The following is a 20,784-nucleotide window of genomic DNA, read 5'->3' on the forward strand; positions in this document are numbered from 1 at the left end:
ATAAAATGTACTGATTTCTTTTTTTGTGGGTTACTTTATTATATTACCGTGTTATATATAAATTATAATTTTATTAATTTATTTAAATAATTGTAAATTTCAATTAATCCTATCAAATTTTTAGTTAGAGTTTATAATTCGAACAATTTTAAACGCTATTTTTTATTCTAGATAATTCTATATAAACAAAACTCTACAATTGCAATGTAATAATATATAGCAAAATTTTGTATAATTTAATGATAAAATATTTAATTTTTAAACTTAAAAAAATCCAATGAAAACATAAAAGAAAAAAAACATATGTACCAATTACAAAAAAGTCAAATTATCTATACATATATAGAGAAATAATTTCAAATAGATAAAATAGTAACAAGCCCAGCTGAGTTATGTTTATCTATATTAAATTATCCTCTAAGTGAAACCTGTAATTTTTAAATAAATTATTTTGAATACTTAAAGAATTCATGTTTACAAACAAATTATCCTCTTTTATCCGAGTTGTTTTCATTTTGTTTGGAAACAAATTGAGAAATAAATTATCTAATAATCTTGGTATTTATATCACTATATGTATTCGTGGTTTTTAATTATAAATCCAAATTCAAGCAGAAATAAATAGATATATAAAATTAACTTTTTTATCCCTTTCTGTCCAATCTTTTGTCTCAGCAACATAGAAAATAGGCAAATGGTAGAATAAACTTTTAAATAGCATAAATAACTAAATGTTATAATTTCACAAGTCAAAGCCATGGTTTTACATTTTTTAAGCTAATATTTTCTAACTCCTTAACTATTTTCTAAATTCATAGTTATGAATAAATAGAAAGGCAAGAAAGGTGATAAAAAAATGCAAAATTTTGTATTTAATAAGAATCAAACTCAATTTTAATCTGCATTTTAGGGAGTTACCAACAATATTTTTTTAATGCCTCAAATCTATAATTGAAAATTGCAGTCAAAATAGTCAAAGTGGCCGGTAATCAAAGAGTATGAAGGCAACAAAATAGCAAAAAAATTTAAAAAACTCAATCCAAGAAAAATAGCAACAAAATAAAATCCAAGAAGAAAAGCGGAAAAAAAAAAAAATTCACCTAATCTCGCAGTAAAGAAACAAAAAGAATAAAAATACAAACAATGTATAGTGGACATATGGTTAGAGAGAGATAAAAAAAAAAAAAAAAAGGAGAAATTCAAAAGTTTTCAAATAAGAAGGTACATAGAAAAATATGATTAAATTTGTTAAATTCAATTTTCAAACAAACATACAATACAACTCTTTAAATATAAATATGAATAAATTTAAAAAAATATTTTAGTGGCGAATCAAATTATAAAAATAAATAAAAAATGGTAAAAAGAAAAAAAGCTAAAAATTTATAAAAAAAAGAAAAATATGAATATTTAAAGTTTTTTTTTTTAGGATTATATATATATATATATATATCTATATAGATAGATAGCTTGATGCATAAGTGAACTTAAACATTAGAATTTTATTCTTATTGCACTTAAAATTTTAGAGGGATCTATTATATCCTTAAATTTATATTTTTAATAATAATTTTGCACCTTAAAATTTATGATTGTAATATTTAGTAACAATTTTTATAGATTTATTATGCCTTTGAAAATACTTATTTATAATAAAATTACAACTTTAGAAGCATTGCAGTTTAAAAAACTTTAAATTGCTATAAAGATAAAATTCTAAAGTTCAACAAGTATTAAGCCAAAATAAAATAATGAATGTTAATAAATTGTCAATTTTGAAATTATGATGTGTTCATGTTTTATTTGATCATGTGCATATGCAATTGCCTCCGTCCATTGAAGATTGATACTTCAAAGTACCCTTCAACTCTTGCTAGTCATATTACTGATCTCACAAGTGTAAAAAATTCTCTTCAAAATACCCTATTTGATGTGTATCAAAAAGTTAAATAAGAATAATAATAATGCAAACGTGCTCTCACATCTCACATTAATAATACTTCCTCGTCTTAAAATTATAATCTTTTTTTTTTTGACACAGTTCAAAAATTGTAAATTAAATTAGTTTAATTATAATTTTTTTAATTTTCCATATATATGAAAATTGTATATTAATAAATTTTTTAAAACTTTTAAAATAGCACCGTATCAAAATTCCAAAATTAGTTATCTTTAGACTTTTTTCCTATCCAGCAAATTCAATTAATAGTAATTATTCACATAGATTATTAAGAGAGTGACAAAAAACATTTAAAAAAATATACATAAATCAGACTTATTATTTTTGGACACTCAAAAGAGAAACTGAGACCGGACAATTTTGGGACTTTAGGCAGTAATATATAACACTTTCTCATTCTCTCACACTCAGATGTTCTCATGCACTCAAATATCAGAAGCAACTTCATAGCTCCAAAATCAGCCATAGCCTGTCCAGAAAACTCAATACCTTTCATTGTCAAAAAATGCATTGCCCTTCTGCAAAATTGTGCTTCTTCCAAATTCAAACTGAAACAGATTCATGCCTTCTCAATCAGGTATGGTGTACCTCTCAGCAATCCAGACATGGGCAAATACCTCATATACTCTATTGTTTCTCTTTCAGCCCCCATGACTTATGCTACCAGTATCTTTACCCAAATTGAAAACCCAAATATTTTTACCTGGAATACTATGATTAGAGGCTATGCTGAGAGTGAAAATCCAAAACCGGCCATTGCATTGTATTGTTATATGCATGTGAATTCCATTGAACCAGATACACATACATACCCTTTTCTTTTAAAGGCCGTGTCTAAGGTGGTGAATGCTAGGGTTGGTGAAAAGATACATTCCATTACTATAAGAAATGGGTTTGAATCATTGGTGTTTGTTCAAAACAGTCTCGCTCATATGTATGCCGCTTGTGGACAATACAATAGTGCCCACAAGTTGTTTGAACTAATGCCTGTGAGGGATCTTGTGGCATGGAATACTGTGATTAATGGCTTTGCTCTCAATGGAAAACCCAATGAGGCTTTAAAACTTTACGAGGAAATGGGTTCGGAGGGTCTTGAACCTGATGGGTTCACTATTGTTAGCTTGCTGTCTGCTTGTGCTGAGATTGGTGCCTTGGCCTTGGGTAGAAGGGTTCATGCCTATATGGTCAAAGTTGGTTTGACTGAGAATTTGCATGCAAATAATGCCCTTTTGGACCTTTATGCAAAGTGTGGAAGCATTATGAATGCACAGAAGGTTTTCGATGGGATGGGGGAAAGAAATGTAGTTTCTTGGACTTCTTTGATTGTCGGGTTGGCTGTTAATGGTTTTGGTATGGAAGCACTTGGGCACTTTAAGGAGATGGAGAAAAATGGATTTGTGCCCAGTGAGGTCACTTTTGTTGGTGTGTTATATGCTTGTAGTCATTGTGGCATGGTAAATGAGGGGTTCGATTACTTCAAAAGAATGAAAGAGGAATATGGCATTGTGCCTAGTATGGAACATTATGGATGTATGGTTGATTTGCTAGGTAGGGCAGGTTTGGTGACAGAGGCATATAACTATATTCAAAATATGCCATTGCAGCCTAATGCTGTTGTCTGGAGGACCTTGCTAGGGGCATGCACAATTCATGGGCATTTGGCTTTAGGAGAGACTGCAAGATCCCAGCTATTACAATTAGAGCCTAAGCATTGTGGAGATTATGTGCTAATTTCTAACCTTTATGCATCTGAGCAACGCTGGTCAGATGTGCATAGTGTGAGAAGGACAATGCTTAGTGAAGGCGTAAGGAAAACCCCAGGGTATAGCCTTGTCGAGCTGGGAAATCGTGTCCATGAATTTGTTATGGGTGACAGAACTCATCCTCAAAGCGAGGCAATATATGGAATGTTATTAGAGATCTCAAAGAGGCTGAGATTGGAAGGTTATGTGCCTCACACGGCAAATGTTCTTGCAGACATAGAGGAGGAAGAAAAGGAAAATGCTTTGTTTTATCATAGTGAGAAGATTGCAGTTGCTTTTATGCTTATTAATACACCTCCAGGAACCCCAATTAGGGTTGTCAAGAATTTAAGAGTATGTGCAGATTGTCATTTGGCAATCAAACTCATTTCAAAGGTTTTCAATAGAGAAATTATTGTGAGGGATCGCAGTCGGTTTCACCATTTCAGAGATGGTTCTTGTTCTTGTAGGGATTATTGGTAAACCTTTTTTCGTTCTTTTTCTGGCTGATGCATAAATTTTCAGACAATTCAGAAGCTTTTCTTATGCGTGTCATTGAGTTTAGTATTTTCGTTCGCTTAGTATATTTTTAAGAACTCTATAGCGAGAGACTAAAGAATGCCAGTCTGCTGCCTCTATCCAATACAAGGGTGTGAGGAAAACATTGATATTTGAGAGCACACAAGGTCATATTATTGAGTACATAAATTACTGATTCTAAAAAATACGGATTTTAATAATTTGGTTTGATTAGTTTTTCAATTTTTTAATTAGACATATAATAGTTGATGAATTTTAAATTTCATCTCTAGCAATAGTACTTTTTACAAAAATATATTTTTGATATCTAGCACTAACAATGACATTATGAAGTTTGTACAAATTTATACTATTTTATAATGTATAATTTTATTTTTCCAATTAATTATAGCGTATATTAAAAAAACTCTATAAGCCAAAAACTCTAATCAAATATGTATTTATTTTATTTTTTACCAGTAATCTCATAAAGATATACTCAATTTATGTTCACTTGTCTAAAATTATACTTCTTTTTCCTTTTTTAAAAACATTTCCATTTTATACATCAAGAACATCAATGGAATATCAAGTCACAATAGTTATAGTTATAGTTATAGTTGGACAAATCAATATTTAAATTCTCTAATCAAATAAAATTAAATACCATACTTTAAATTAGACTTTCATAAAGAATGAAACTCTAAATGCTCATGGGAGAAGAGACGAAAAAAAAAAAATCCAACTAGCAACAATAAAAAATAAAAAAATAAATTTACTATGAAAATATATATTTAATTCACTAAAAGCGAATAAAAGTAAGAAAACAAAACTAAATTTATTAAAAATAAATAAAAGGGTAGAAGGTACTAAGGAGAGTAACTCATTATCAGCAATAACATTCAAACTAAAATCTATAGAAAATAGAGAGAGAAAAACAATAGAAAGACATTTCCTTGCCTTAAACAATAAATTTTAAATAATTAAAGTTGAAAAATTACTTTGATTTGTATTAAAGAAAAATTCCATTTTGAATCATTTTAAAATATAATTTAATATGAATTATTTAGTTTTAATTGAATAAAATTGATTATTTGATATCATTATAAGACATATTAAGAAAAAAGTAAGTAAAAAATATAACTTAATTACATTAATTATAGTAATTTTCTTAATCTATGTAAAAGTTAAATTTGGCTCTTTTGTTTGTTTTTATGGTAATAAGAAATTAGGGTTATTTTTGGTAAGAGGGAGGGTGTATTTTTTATTTGTCCCTAAGGATATCGGTGGGAATTTTTAAAGTGGACACTGATTTGTGAGGGAATGTCGCTATTACCTTCTCGAGTAAGATTTATGTGCCCGCCAAAGTAAATAAAATTTGGCGGGTGAACAAAAATTCAAAACACGACGCAGATTTAAAAATCAAAACTTTCCTTTGTCTTTTTAAAATTCACATTCTTCGTTTTCTCTAATCAACAGCCTCTCTCTGGAAAAAAATAAAAAAAAACCTCTAGGAACTGTTACTTTGCAGCTACTATGGGGGATCAAAGTCACCTTGAGAAAATGGGTAGAGAGCTTAAGTGCCCCATCTGGTAATCTAAAGTTCATAGCTCAGTTTCTGGTTTCTCTGTGTTTGTTAAAATTTATCTGTTGAAACTATAATCTATCAGTTTTCCATTTTAATTTTGCAGCTTGAGTTTACTGAATTCGGCTGTTTCGCTTACATGCAATCATGTATTTTGCAAGTAAGTTCACTTCGTTTTATTTTCCTTCTTTTTTTTTTTTTTTTTTTTTTTTTTTTTTTTTTTTAATTTCAGATTCGAAATAAGCAATTGCTTTTTTTTTTTTTTTTTTTTCAATTCAGTTCGTGTATTCTGAAGTCGATGAAATCGGGTTCCAATTGCCCAGTTTGTAAGGTACCATATCGGCGCAGAGGTATGCATTGGTTATGTTTTCAGGTTAATTTAATCAATTTAGATCGCATTCATCAATGGATGGGTTTTTCCAATTTTGATAAAGAAATGCACAAATATAGGAGTTACAGCTGGTTTGGTAGCACAAAATTGTGCATTATCATTGTCTTGACGCAGTATGCGATTTCTATGGCTTATTACTCAGTTTCAGGATTGTTAATGTTGCGGGTTGAAATGACATCTTTAAGAACTTTGTTCTTTTAAATTTTAATTAGCATTTTGGGTTGCTCAAAATGACTTCCTGTTCTATGTACTAATATAATTAAATGCTTGAACTCCCTGAGAAATATTATAATCTATATGAGACTCTGAATTGAATGCATGATTATGGTTTGATATCATGATGAATGAAATGGCAATTTCTTTACATTCCTTTGGTTTTTACGTCAAGAACGTGCTTGTTTTCTTTGAACTTTATATGAATGTGAATGATTTTGCCACAGAAATTCGAGCTTCTCCTCACATGGATAGCTTGGTGAGCATTTACAAAAATATGGAAGCTGCTTCAGGATTCCAGATATTTGTCACTCAAAATCCTTCATCAACTAAATTATCTGGTAATATTGCAAAAGATACACTTGGATATGCAATATGCTTAGACCTTAGTGAACTTATTAATCATCAGGCTATTGGAAAATAAATAAATCAATGTTGGACCTTATCGTGGACTACATTTAACATTTATTTTATTCTGTTTTTAGTTCTATTCATGTTATGCTCTATTGCCATGCTTTCTGCTACACTTTGCTGCAGGTGGTTGGTCTTTCTTTTGCCCTGTTAAGGCAAAAAACTAACATTTTTTGGCATGCTAATTCTCAAGGAAAGAATTATTTTCACTTTATAAAGCAAACAGCTACTTTTGGTTTACCGTTAATTTAAAAATATCATTGGCCCATCATATTTTTTTCAGGCATTTATCCTTTATGTTTTCTGGCTTATCCGAAAGTTCTCTACAATAATCTCATTGCATTAGACTTTGGATGATTGGCTTATGTGACTTATCATATTCATTTCGTTCCTTTATCTAATCTTGCAGATGAAAATAAGCGAGCAGAAGATGGTACAAACAGTAATAGAGAAAATGTTCATAGGCTTTATCAGGACAGACTGGAAAATCAAAAAACATCCAAAAGAAAAGGGTCAAGAAAAACTATTAAATCCAACTTGGATGTTTCTGATTCCATTGCTGCAAAACCTGCCTTCCCAACCAAGAAAAGAGTCCAAGTTCCACAACATCTTCCTTCAGAAACTCCAACACGACCTGACAAGCTAGAAATGGGAACCGGTGAAAACATAGGGCATGGATTTAAGAACATTTCATCAATCACAGGGGAGAATCCTGTCACCAAGGAAAATGGTGAACCTGTGCTTGCACCTTTCTTCTGGTTGAGAGATGAAGAAGATATAGAGAAGTTAAGTCAGCATACTATTGGCAGCCAACTTTTGGATATAACACCTCCAAATATTCCTACTTTTAGTGATATCAAGGATTCAGATAATGATAACCCCTCTCAATTATCCCCCACAGTAAGTAATGGATTAGTTTAATTCTGTCTTTTGAATTTATCCTAAAATCATATGTAGATGTTGATTTTCCCAATACTGTACTACCTTAGTCTTTGAGATGTGAATTTAGTTTGTGTAGCTGTTATGCTAGGCTCATTCAGATTCAACTTGATTAAGCTGCCAAGTTGCTTCTATGTACACTGATCTGTTACTTGTAACTCACCTTCTAATGCATGCTTAAGTTTATGTAACCATTGCTAAATTGAAATTTTGATATTTGGAGTATACAGTTGCTACGTTTATCCAAATTGACTTGAGCCTATGTGTCATGGAGGTTTTCTAAAATTAGCTTAGCATTAATGTCCGATGCCATGGAGTTATTCAGCTGTGTTTTTTCTACATGATGTAGGAAGAAGTTTGTGGCAAATCAAATGATGCAGATCTTTTTGATAGTGAAATGTTTGAATGGACACAAAGAGCTTGCTCCCCTGAACTTTTTTCAAGTCCTTCTATGATACAGGTATCATGTATAGTTTTCTGCTTGAATTTTTCTTTTCGTTTGCTCAAATCATTTGGATTTTACTAAAATTCAAGTAATATGCAGGACGAGAATGCAGGTGATATTGATGGAATTCAAGAAAACAAACAAGAAGCACTGTTGTTGAGTTCAAATACAAACGAACATAGGATTGAAAATGAAAAATGTTTCGATACTGAACATGTAACGGCAATTGCAGGTGATGAATTGCCTAACCCATCACCTCTGAGACCAAAAAGTTCAGGTATTCAAATTGCATATAATAGATCCAAGAAAAGAGGTAGGACTGCTGGGGAAGCAACGTTGAGGAAGTGTGCTAAGAAATATGCGGAAAAGGATTTTAAGGTTCCTTCTGATGCAAAGACAAAATCTAGAAAAATTATGCAAAAGGAAGCACCTGATAACATGGGTAACTCTTCAAACATTACGAAAACTAAGAGTAAGGCTGTTTTTAGTACTGCAGCAACTGAAACAAAAACAAAAAACGTTCCTCTTATTTCTCTTAGAGCAGAAACCTTGAATCTTGGTGACAGAAAGATGGCTGCTGAGTTGCGTATTTCACAGGGCAAGAATCAAATTGATAATGGAAATCTTGGAAAAAGAAAAATCTGTGGGAAGGTCAGCACCAAGGACAAGACTGATTGCGCTTTGAGGTCGAAGAAACGAAAACCGAATTCTTCTGATATCGACATGGTTAAAGAAATTTGTACAGTTCAAAACCCGGTGGAGGAAGATACAAGACCCTCTGATATTGGTGATAGGTCCATCTCAGGTACCAAGCCGAAATGCCAGAAACATGGCAAAGAAGTTAACTCTGAATTAAGTTCAGAAAGCAATCAAAAATTAAGAAGGCCGAAAACTATGAAAGTTTCCCTTTATGGTATCTCAGAAGATGGATTGGCTAATGACCATCAAGAACGTTGTAATGGTATATCTGCAAAGGAAACTGAACATACTGAAAAAGCAACAGATGTCCCTCTAAAACAAACTCAAATCAGTGAAAAGGTAACTAACGTCTCTGGAAAAGAAACTCAATCCACTGAAAAAGTTCAGGGCAGTCTTTCAAGAATCCTTGATAATTCAGTAACACTAGGGAAGCTTAGGCGAGCAAATGGAGTGGCTTTACGTGCTTGCCAAACACTTGCTCAGAAAATTCAATGTGCGTTTTGTCTTTCTTCAGAAGACACAGAGGTATCTATCACTCCCTAGTTTTTGAGTTGCATATTTTTTATGTTTCCTCCTTTCCATATCTCCATAAGCCGTTGATCTCTGTTTCTGAATATGCAAACAAAATAATAGGCCTCGGGAGAGATGGTCCACTACTACAATGGCAGGCCTGTAGTTGCCAACTACAATGCTGGATCCAAGGTCATACACTCTCATAGAAATTGTGCTGAGTGGTAAGATTCTACTTCAAGTGAACTATCATAGCATATTCTTTTCTTTTCTTTTCTTTTTTTTTTTTTTTTTTTTTTTTGTTTCTTAATCCAAGGACATCTAGTTGGTTGCTTCATTTAGTTTAACAGAGCTAGAAAGGACATGAGTAAATTTGTATAGAAATAGCTTTCGAATTTCTTTCATTTTTACCATCATATACGTCAAGGTACTTGTGAAACAATTCAGGCAGTCATGATTCAAATAAGCTGTTTCAAGTGCTCTGTAAACTTATAAACTCCATAATTCAGATATTTCCTTTAGATATGACTATTATGATGCGAGTTCTAGCTAAAACGACCAACGAGTTTTCATATATTTGGTTAACTTCTATTAGCAACATTAATGATAGACGGGTTGATCTTTGCAATCCTTCTTGGTCTGTCTTCAATGCTTGTAATGTTAATGTTACAGACATGATACGGATACTCAAATTTGTCTGCGCAGGGCGCCTAATGTTTATTTTGAGGATGATACTGCTATTAACCTTGAAGCCGAATTAACTAGAAGTAGGAGGATGAAGTGCTGCTGCTGTGGACTCAAAGGTGCTGCTCTAGGATGTTATGAAAAGAGCTGTCGTAAAAGTTTTCATGTCCCATGTGCAAAGATGATGCCCCAGTGTCGATGGGATACTGTTAAGTGTCACAAATTAAACTTCTGTTGCCCCTTACTCAAAATCTATTTAGCGTGCCTAGTTCAATATCGTTTAATTCTCTCAAATCTGTTGCAACAGGACAACTTTGTCATGTTATGCCCTCTTCATACTTTTTCTAAGTTGCCTACCGAAGAATCAGAATCTCAAGAGAGAATTAGAAAGAAATGCATTCCAAAAAGGTATTCTGAATCTTTAGTTGGATTTATTCTAATAGTCAGTGGAGCATTTATTTGACGTAGGAATCTGTCCTATCTTGCAGACAGAATCCCAACAAGTGCAATCAAGTTGTTTTTAAACATGATGCAAGTACACATCCAAGTTGGAATTGGAGTGCAACTCCCAAAAAATTGATTCTTTGTTGTTCTGCTCTGACAGTTGAGGAAAGGGTAATGGTCTAGAGACACATTTCAGCTTGGTATTATTTAAACTGAAAAAAAAATATAAATAAAAAATAACCTTTTGTTGTTTGCTGCAGGAATTGGTTTCTGAATTTCAAAGGTTATCTGGAGCTACAGTGTTGAAAAATTGGAATTTGAGTGTCACCCATGTCATTGTATCAACAGATGAAAATGGAGCATTCAGAAGGACCCTTAAAATTTTAATGGGTATCTTAGAGGGCAAATGGATACTGAATATTCAGTGTTAGTACCATTTCAATTGAATGGTTTTATTTCCTTATATTTTGAACTTTCACATGCACCTGTATATGTGCAATGCAAATTCATATGTATATTGAATTGCATAATTCTGTTCACACTAAACTTTTAAATTTATCTCCTTTTATGTAGGGATTAAGGCTTGCATGAAGGCCATGAAACCCGTTCAAGAGGATCAATATGAAGTTATGGTTGATACTCATGGAATTAGGGATGGTCCCCAACTTGGAAGACTGAGAATCCTGAACAAGGTTTACTTTAATTTGATTGCAAGTCCACTTTGCACTCTTGGGAATTATGCTCTCATTTGCAAGCCCCAGTCTCGTGCATGTCTAATATTAATGGGGCTTGATGCTTTCTTGCTTTCTTTTTTATCTAATCATCTCTGTCAAATTATTAAGTGATGGTATCGTGCACAACCAAAAAAAAAGAAAAAAAAAAAAGCTGTTCTTTTGAAATTTGCTTGTGTTGGATTTGTAACATTACACCACGCCACCATTTTTCTCAGAAATGGGATATCGTTTATCTTGCCACCTTTAGGAAGCTTCTCTAGATACTATATATTGATTGTAATTCTTGCCTTTATGGAATGGGGGTATTCTGTTACAGTTTCTTTCATGCTGAGCTTAGTAATATTATGCACTCGCATCTTCTTGTCTGCTAAGTTTATAATGATTTTTTTTTATTTTTTTGCAGCGGCCAAAACTTTTTGAGGGGTTCAAATTCTATTTGATGGGAGATTTTGTAGCTTCTTACAAGGGATATATTCAAGATCTTCTTGTTGCTGGTGGAGGATCTATTCTGCATAGAAAGCCCATTTCTGGAGGTGATAGTATCTCATCATTGGGTTCCCCTTCACCTTCAACCTTCGTAATTTATAGCCTGGAGCTACCTGGTAAGTGTGATTTAAGCAGGAAGGATATGATTTTAAATCGAAGGAGGTCTGATGCTGAAGCTCTGGCAAGTGCAACGGGAGCCAAGGCAGTGAGCAATTCTTGGATTTTGAATTCCATAGCAGCTTGTAAATTGCAAGTTTTGCTGAATAACGGTGATACGTTCAATTGAGATACCCCTGTATATTATCAGAGTTTTTTTAAGTTTTATTAGATGTTATAAGCATGTATAGACATACCCAGAACAATTAACAAATTAAAGACCCAATTATTTTTAATAACATTTCTCTTGTATGTTCAAATATTGTTCTCTGTACTATGGACGGAGAGATTTGAAGCTTACCATTTGTCACATATGGTATTGAATTATAAAAGCTTCCGATTAATGTACAGAAACTGGAGAAATTACATAATGTAATCAAGAAGAAAACAAAATTTGGAATTGTATAAACTATTTGGAGATAGACAGACAGTAAACTAAGCAACTCAACTAACCAATTGAACATGAACTTGTAATATGCTTCTAATTAATTACTTGTACTTCAACACATCACAACTGCTTCCCTCTTAACAATAACTCATACCGAACATCCAAAATTTTGCATCTTCTTCTGCCAATGAATTATATATAACATATAGAAAACCAAAATCAGCAGCAAAATTCTAAAGTGTGCAGCTTTGGCTTTTCTTCTCATGCGAGAAGAGGTTTGCTGGGGCTAATATTAGATTTTGGTTTACCACATTCAATATTCTTTTCCTCATGTCTTAGTATTTTCATATTAAATCGCTCGAACATTTGCTCTAATGCTGAAATCTCCTCTTGAATATCTGCTGATTGATCTTTACTTGAGGCCATTCTTTGCTTGAAGCTACGAATCTGTTCAAGACCAGATGTTACTTCCGTCCCAATTTCCTCCATTGTTGTTCGAAATCCCAAGTTTTCTTCTTTTAAGTCCCTGTATTTCCTCTTTAAAGATCGATAACTATCGAGTGACTTAAGAAGCTGAGCTGAAAGTGCCTTGTTTCGATCCTCGAGAGCTGCATTTCCTTGAGATTCACCTCCATTAGTTTTCTTATTCTCTGCATGGTGAGATTGTAGCTTTGCTAATAATGTCTCATTTTGCGTTTTCAGGTCATTAACAAGTTCTTCCATTTCATTCACTTCATGAACTTTTCTTGCAAGCTCAGATGACATAATTGCCCTTTCCTTTCCTAAACTTGAACACATAATTTCTAGGCTTTTTCTTGCTGCAAAGCTTGCACTAAGTTGTCTTCTTAGCTTCTCGTGATTATTATCTTCACCTTCTTGAGGCTTCTTGTCCCTCGGAGCGCGATTAGGCCTTAGGTCCGTATTGCATCTCCTTAGCTCAGCTAATCTTTTCCTTGCAGATTGAGATTTTTCAATTCTTGATTTTACGTCATCTAGAATTGTTATCATTCCAGCAATTCTTTGCATTTTCCGGTCATCATTAGTACTTGCTCCATTATGTTCTTGAATTAGTTTTAGCAATAGCTTCACATTTGTAGCAATGCCTGCAACATATATAATTACCAAAGAAAAAAAGAAAAAGAAAAATATCTTGATTATAATAAATTAATCTTTTAAAAAAATGAGAGAAAGAAAAGATCTTGATTATAATTAGCTTCATGTTTGATCTTGTCATTTCATGAACAAGAAAAAAAAAGAGATAGAGAGAGTTATTAGAGAAGAAAATTAAATGAAGGAATTGAATTATATTTGTATAATTAATATAAATTACCTTCTAAGCTGTAATCTTCTGGCCGTATAGCTTGACTAGTAGAAGAAGGTGCCAAATCAGGAGATGAGAAAGCTCGACTTCTGGCAATGCTTTCCATGAAGAAAATTTGCAGAAGGGATCTTCAAAATAAATATGATCTTGGTCTAAGCTATTATATCTAGACATCAACCAAGTAAAATTATTTAATTAATTGAATACAAAAAAAATTATTATTATTATTATTATTATTGTTGTTGTTCTTCTTCTTATAATCAAGAAGAAAGAAGGAAAAGATAATAATTAAAAATTAATCTAATAATAATACTTTTGTGTTGTATAATGTGTTTGTTTTAGAGAGATTCAAAAAAGAGAGACTGCTTTCGCACTCTCCCTCCTTTTTTCTCTCTTGTTTTTGAGTGATTTGTTTATCTTTGTAGTATTTTATGCATTGATGGTGTTTAGACCGCTTCACGAAAATGGATGGTTCTTAGGTTCTAAGCCATGCGCAATTATTGCTTAATGGCTTTGACTTTTTCATTTCCCGTTTCTTTCTCTGACTTTCTTACACTAAATTAGGAAAATAACTATCTCTTCTACCTAATTATTGACACCTGCAATCATTTTTTATGTGGTTTTCTTGGCAGAGACCTGGAGGCGTTGAAGGTTTATATTCTTTCAATTCTAACAATAAATGTGCATAATTTAACTTTATGTCCAAGTTTATTTAAAATGCAATCTTTACTAAGTAACCTAAAATATAGATTGAGTGCGTATAAATCAAGAGCTATAAACGCCACCATAAGAGGAGAATAGAAGACACATGTTGCTGATAGTAATTAGAAAATTACCAGCTGGAAGTTGTAAGGATGCTTGCTAGTTGCTAGCTAGCTTGCAACTAAAAAATGTTGACATAAGCTAAGCTAATAGATTATAATGTTTGGTTTTATATATGACATGAATCTTTGACAATATTCTAGAGCATTCTTTTATTATAAAATGCTTTTCGGCAATGGTTTTATAATATTTGCTGTTCTTTTATTGAACTCGTGAGACTGTGTTTGAGGATAACGTTTTAAGTAGTCTTTATTTGATATAAACACGGTTTTTTTATAGTGTTCGATAATATACCATTTGGACTAATTTTTAGAGGTTACAATAATAAAATTAACGCATGTAACTTTTAATTTTTAGAATTTTATGAAAAGTTAATAAAACAACTAATACTTAAAATGTTATCAAAATAGTTAACGGTAATCAAAATAGTTAATTTTGTCGAACAATCTAATTTTGCATTCTGAAAATTGGTTCTCAATCTAATCGAAGGCCGGTTAGTGCAATTTATTTATTTTTTAATTTAAAATCAAAAAGAGGAGAATTGTTGATTTAATAAATGACTTTGGCCCAATTTTGGTTTAGAATTTGTAGGAGAGAGATAAAAAAAAAACAAATTTTTTTTTTTTTTTTTTTTTTATTTCTGGCATGGTTTAGAAACTGAAATTTTCAAACTAATTTTGGTTCAAACTTTTTTGAATTCGATTTTAGTCCCAACCAGTCATAACTCATAACCTGTGATGCACGGACACGTAAGAGGCTTGATGTTTTTTCGAAAATAGAAATACCCAGAAACGGTTCGAAAACGAGTCGGGTCTGTTTATGTAAATACTGAAAATCGGACACTAGTTTCCTCTCTCTGGAAACGTTTCTTGCATTAAAGAAAACAATCAGATTTCAAATCCAAATCAAATTTAGATGATTTGCAAATCCTATTTGGAAAAGCACAAATAATCCTACTTTTAATTTCAATATTCAAACTTCAAATTTAACAGAATTTCATTATATTTTTCCATTTTGACATTTGAATATTTTGTTTTCTTTGTTCTTTCATGAGCATGGAACTTATAAACATTTTTTTTTCTCTCTTTTAGATATAATTTATTTTTAATTATAGATAGAAAAATTTATCTGTGGTTGATTGTTCTTTAAAATTATAAACATACTCTTTCTAAATTATTTTTATATTTTTAAATTTTATAAATAAACTTATATATTTTTAATATTTACACATTTTTTTCACATTTTTATTTATAATATTTAAAAAAATATCATTTTCCCGACTTCATATTTTCCTGTGCGTGCATCATAGCTCATAACTTAAGTTTGAATTCTAATCGAATTATATTTAATTATTATTATCAAATAAATGTATATAATGTCTCTCCTAAAAGAAAAACAAGCCACGTTATTCTTAGTGTCCCGCTTGTCGTAAGCACGTCTACAGCACGTGCAGAAATGTGAATGATGAGGTCCCACACTCGACACTCCATATACGGCACGTGGGTCCGATTCTTCAATCGACTATATGAATGTTTCTGCTTGTTTCTAGAACACATGGCCACTCACTTATACTCAATGTCAGATCACTCCTTATTCTCTGACCACGTGGCACGCACTATCTCGCCTTTATGATGTACCATCATAAGCTTGTCCACAGGGAATCTTTGCTCAATGTCCGTTGCTCTCTCCGTCTTCTTCAACGCCAAGAAAGAAAACAAAAAACCCTAGATGAGATAAGCTGTTCTTCTGCAGCAAAAAAGCAGCAGTGCCAGTGGACCTCATCGGAAGCTTCTCTCTCCGAGTTCAGATCTTGTCATGTCATCACACTGTGGGTCCCGTCCGGGCTTTTACACTTTCCCTCCAAATCCAGTCCTTTAGTATTTGATCACTACAAAAAATAAGTAACAAACATGGCTCACAACTCCAAGGAAGAGCCTAAAACGGCTCCACAACCCGGTCGCTGGTACAATCTAACTCTAGGCCCTTCCTTCAAAGAAGACGCCTCGAATAATAAGTACTGCACTTTGCGATGTAAGAGTTTGTTTTTTTAGATTATTGTTTTTGATTTGTGAAAAATGCAGGAATTGAATTTCAATGGCAACTATGGTTTTGGTTCTTTGGTTGTAGATGAATTTAAACCAGCTTCGATTGATAAGAGTAAGGTTGGATCATTGCATAAAAATAAGGAAAATAGAGTTTCTGTGGAGTTTCAAAACAATCAATTGGGAAAACCTAAAGTTACATTTGAAGGAAGTAGCGAGGATTACAAAGAAAACGATGGCGTTTTATTCTTCGAAGGCGAGACATTGAGAATGGAGAGGCTTCACCGGGCTGTGAAGCAGCTCCGACACCTCCGGCTACCGGGTGAATCTGCTACTGCTGCAGCAGTGGCAGCTGGTCAATCTGGGCCTGCCATTGAGCCCCGGTTATCTCCGGTTGGGAAGGGTTTGAAACCTATGCAGATTGGGAGAAGCACCCCTTTCCCTCCTGTGCCGGTGAGACTTAATTTTATATGTATTTGGAGTAAATTTTGATGTTTTGGTTGGTATATTACTAACGGAAGATCAATAGTTAAATCAGTGAATCAGGAAAATCCTAGTGTCCGATACAGCAGAAATTTGCTATCAGTACTAAAATTGAAGAGGTGGAAGAACATAAATTGTCTTGTAGTGTCAGTTGCTGAATATAATATGGTTGATTACAACAGTGTACTATGCAATGTATGTGATTGCTAGTCCCAGGCATTTATTCCATTCACAAATAAACCTTTGAGTTAGATTAGATAGCAGAAGGAAATAAAATCATGTATGACCATTTAGAATAAAATGAGGCCATCTAGTCCATAAAATTCAAACCTCTTCCCGCTCCTTTGAAGCATCACTTGTGCTGTTTCTGATAGCCATAAGACTGATATATTTTTACTTTATGGGACCATGGTTCCCCCTTCCTTTTTGATTGTCTGGCTATTGCACTCATTCATGTACCTGTTGATTTGGTACTTGTGGGCGTAATTGTTAATTGTGAGTACTAGTCTGGTCTTTTGTTTATCAATTAAAGGTTTTAAGTTTTTTGGTCATTTTTAAAGCTTTTTAATTTAATTGATTTATTTCAGGACTTAAGATAACTTTTATTGTTAGTTGCTGCTCCAATTTAAGCTGGCCTTTAAGTTTTTTATTTCTTTTTTCCTATGTTTTGCCCTTGTTTTCTGAATAATTTTCTTATCAAAAGAAAACTGAATTATTTTCACTTTCTTCTTGACGTGTTCTGATTGTTCTTTGTTTTTTTTGCTTGACATCGCCACAGGTTGAGGTGGAAAGAATTGATGTTGGTGAACCACAAATTCCAGGTATGCAAGCTTTTGGGGTTTTGGCATATCTTTAATGTTTTGCCATGTTTTGGTCATAAACTTTTTTCTGGATAACTATAATTCCTTGGCATAATATCAATCCAGTTTCAAAGAATATGAAACCTGATAAATTTCCACTTGAAAACAGAAAAATTAAATTTTCTGTTAGAAATGGTGAAGTGACTATAGAAATAGGTTTTTTTTTTTTTTTTTTTTTTGGCAACAGGGCCTTCCAAAATTTCTTGAACTAAGTAACTTCTGCACTTCTCATCTCTTATGTTATTCATGTGTTTTGTGGAATCATGGACTGCACACTAGAACATTTTACTTGCAAGAACTGTATAGAGATTAATCAAAAGAATAACAAGTGGGGAAAAAATCATTTTCAATTTGCATATACAATTATAGAAGAGATTTGTTGAAGATGCTTCCTAAATATTCAATGATCAACCTTTGTTTCTTGGATTTCTTTCAGAACTTGCAAAAAAACCCTTCAATTTCTGTTTTATGCTTTCCACTGACATTTTTTTTTGGGCATGAGGCTTGTCTGATTTTATGGAGGAAATTAGATGGTATTCTTTTCTGAGCAATCTTTTCTCCTCTAAGACTCATCATCATGGATTTCTTGCATATTTGCACGTCGATCTCAAGGTTGAGACCCTTCTAAAATTTATATTTTAAAAATCTATGTCCAAAATCACTTAGTATGCAAGTTCATAACCCTATTATAAAGTTTAGAAATTTACAAACATAAATTGCATCTTTTGTTCTATTTTGGCTTGTTAGCTGTTCCAGCTTCTGGTCTTAAGTGTGTATCTTCTTTTAGGCAATTTTCTTTTCTGCGTCTCTGCACTTGTGTATTCTTGATATCCAGGATATGTTTTAAGTAGCTGAATTTTCAGCTAAGTAAAAGATCTAACACTGGCCCTCACTTCTTCCCTCTTCAAATGTGTTGATAACGAGATAGTCAAATCTCGTAAGTTATGATCAATTCATTCAATATTTTCTTTTTTAGAGGACAAATTTCCACATTTGATTTATGTGTCAGATGTATTAATACCTTACCCCATCCATATAGAAAAATTAGTTCAAACCGACCTCTAACAAGTAGAAATTGGTGCTTAGAGGTTGTTTCTGGTGATTTTTTTGCATATGATTATTAATTGAAGAGTATGGGTATTATTGATAATTAATGCTATAGTTTGGTAATATGTGAGACTGCCAAATTGCTTTTACATGCTCCATCCTTTTGTGCATAATAATACTCTTATGCAATGATAGGTGCCAAAGCTGCCAGTAAAGGGATTTCTGGGAATCCAACTGATCAGCCAAATGTATCGAATTCCTGGCCAAGTCCTAAAAATGAAGAAGCTGAAGAGCATCAAGATATAGATATTGAGGACATCTTTGGTTCTAGTTCACCATATGATAACACAGCTGAACAAAAAGGCGATGGTGGAGTTGATGTCCGTGTACCACGACAAAATGATACAGATGATGAGATTGCTGATGTTGATGATAGTGGCGATGAAGTTGAAAAGGGGCGCAATGCTGCAGAAGCACTTAGAGCCCAGGTTAATGCCCAAGAGAGGGATGAACAGACCTCCAGTTCTAGCAGCAGCAGTGAAAGTGGAAGCAGCGGAAGTGGAAGTGGCAGTGGGAGCAGCAGCAGTAGCGACAGTGAAGGCAGCGATGAAGATTCGGTTAACTCTATTTGAGCATTTGAAGAACTTTCAGAAACTTGAAGAACAGAACACAATGGGAAAACAATCAGAGGGTAACAAATAGGTATCTGGAAACTATTACTGTCTTACAGAAAGAAATAAGCCATTCTGGTCTTCGCAGGATGGCATTTTGCGCTGAGTTAAGTTTCTTTGGCGATAATACATCATGGTGTGCAAGTAATTTAACCATATTGTATGTCAAATAATAAACAGATATATTGCAAGTTCAATTAAAAAGATACAACTGTAATTTTCGGTGAGTGAGGTTGTAATAACACACTATTTGAGATTGCCTTGGAATAAACAAAGAATTTTGCTGCTAGTGATTTCTTTTATTTCTTTCTTTTTTTTTTTTTTTTTTTTTTTTTTTTTTTTTGTGAATTTCTTAATAAAATGTGAATGGAGACAATTTATAAAGTGAATTCCGATTACACTGGAGCATGACCATAATAAGAAAAATTTACGTTTCAATTATAAGCATATGCCACCATACAACTTTATTCCTTCCTTTTCTTTTGGGCATTTAATATGATACTAAAACACCCAATTTCACATGCATAAATCTAAAGTATATACTTATGGAATAAATACAAGAATTTATTGTGGACGTTCCTCTCAGAATTATTTCCTGCTGTCGGTGGAGAAAGAAAGATGGTAGGCAAACATAATCCATACTCGCAGCTAAGTGGCTAATGTCTCACAAACATCTTAATTTGATTTTGCTATACACTAATAACAATGTACTAATATTAACACATTTTGTGTGTTCTTACTATGTTATGATTTTGCTTTTAGAAAAAGCAATTTTACTCTAAAAAACAATCTGATCACTTCAAATATAGCATGTGGATGTGCCAAATAATTAGATCATATCAACTCTATTGAATGCGTGCTTTCCCATTCTATTTTTTGAATTTTTTTTTTTTTTAAAAAAATGCATTGAATTATAAAGTAAATGAATTGAAACATTATTGTGTTTATGTTGTTTTTTTTTACGTATACTTATTAAGGTGAATATTGGTGGTCGCATATGCTGATATCTATTATTTATAACTAATTTTATCACTTCAAAATAATTTCTTTACCCACCTCATTCTTATCTTAATTAATTAAATATCCTTTTATTTATCCTTTTAACTTAATTTGATTTTATCTTTTTATTTCATAACATTTAATTAAACCAAACCAAATTAATAATAAATTAGTTAAAGGATTCTAACAAAGAGAAAAATATCATACAATACTCACCAGAAAAATTACATGGA

The 20,784-nt window shown here is 32.5% G+C and overlaps 4 protein-coding genes across 4 annotated transcripts; 3 read left to right on the top strand and 1 right to left on the bottom strand.

Annotated features, from left to right (window-relative positions):
• Positions 1-2,297: 2,297 nt before the first annotated feature.
• LOC105634264 (Tetratricopeptide repeat (TPR)-like superfamily protein) lies at positions 2,298-4,283 on the top strand. The gene has a single exon (XM_012217102.4). It carries the CDS (start codon positions 2,380-2,382, stop codon positions 4,183-4,185), a length of 1,806 nt encoding a protein of 601 aa, XP_012072492.1. The 5' UTR covers positions 2,298-2,379; the 3' UTR covers positions 4,186-4,283.
• A 1,374-nt stretch (positions 4,284-5,657) lies between these two features.
• BRCA1 (breast cancer susceptibility1) lies at positions 5,658-12,178 on the top strand. Its single transcript, XM_012216798.4, has 14 exons — positions 5,658-5,813; positions 5,913-5,966; positions 6,086-6,156; positions 6,638-6,751; positions 7,231-7,721; positions 8,110-8,220; positions 8,305-9,429; positions 9,538-9,638; positions 10,120-10,306; positions 10,406-10,506; positions 10,587-10,713; positions 10,803-10,968; positions 11,116-11,234; positions 11,680-12,178. Exons 1-14 carry the CDS (start codon positions 5,758-5,760, stop codon positions 12,046-12,048), a joined length of 3,192 nt encoding a protein of 1,063 aa, XP_012072188.1. The 5' UTR covers positions 5,658-5,757; the 3' UTR covers positions 12,049-12,178.
• A 124-nt stretch (positions 12,179-12,302) lies between these two features.
• LOC105634266 (myosin heavy chain-like protein) lies at positions 12,303-14,030 on the bottom strand. Its single transcript, XM_012217103.4, has 2 exons — positions 13,637-14,030; positions 12,303-13,409 (listed from the first exon to the last, which is right to left on the bottom strand). Exons 1-2 carry the CDS (start codon positions 13,731-13,733, stop codon positions 12,568-12,570), a joined length of 939 nt encoding a protein of 312 aa, XP_012072493.1. The 5' UTR covers positions 13,734-14,030; the 3' UTR covers positions 12,303-12,567.
• Positions 14,031-16,179: 2,149 nt separating this feature from the next.
• On the top strand, positions 16,180-19,658 carry LOC105634039 (RNA polymerase II transcription elongation factor). The gene is made up of 4 exons (XM_012216799.3): positions 16,180-16,480; positions 16,577-16,944; positions 17,753-17,795; positions 19,077-19,658. The coding sequence occupies exons 1-4, from the start codon at positions 16,360-16,362 to the stop codon at positions 19,511-19,513; spliced, it is 969 nt and encodes a 322-aa protein (XP_012072189.1). The 5' UTR covers positions 16,180-16,359; the 3' UTR covers positions 19,514-19,658.
• The last annotated feature ends 1,126 nt before the right edge of the window (positions 19,659-20,784 follow it).

The sequence above is a fragment of the Jatropha curcas genome, chromosome 11 (genome assembly GCF_041381405.1).
Source record: "Jatropha curcas cultivar XTBG-Jc1 chromosome 11, XTBG_Jcur_1.0, whole genome shotgun sequence".
Lineage (NCBI taxonomy): Eukaryota > Viridiplantae > Streptophyta > Magnoliopsida > Malpighiales > Euphorbiaceae > Jatropha > Jatropha curcas.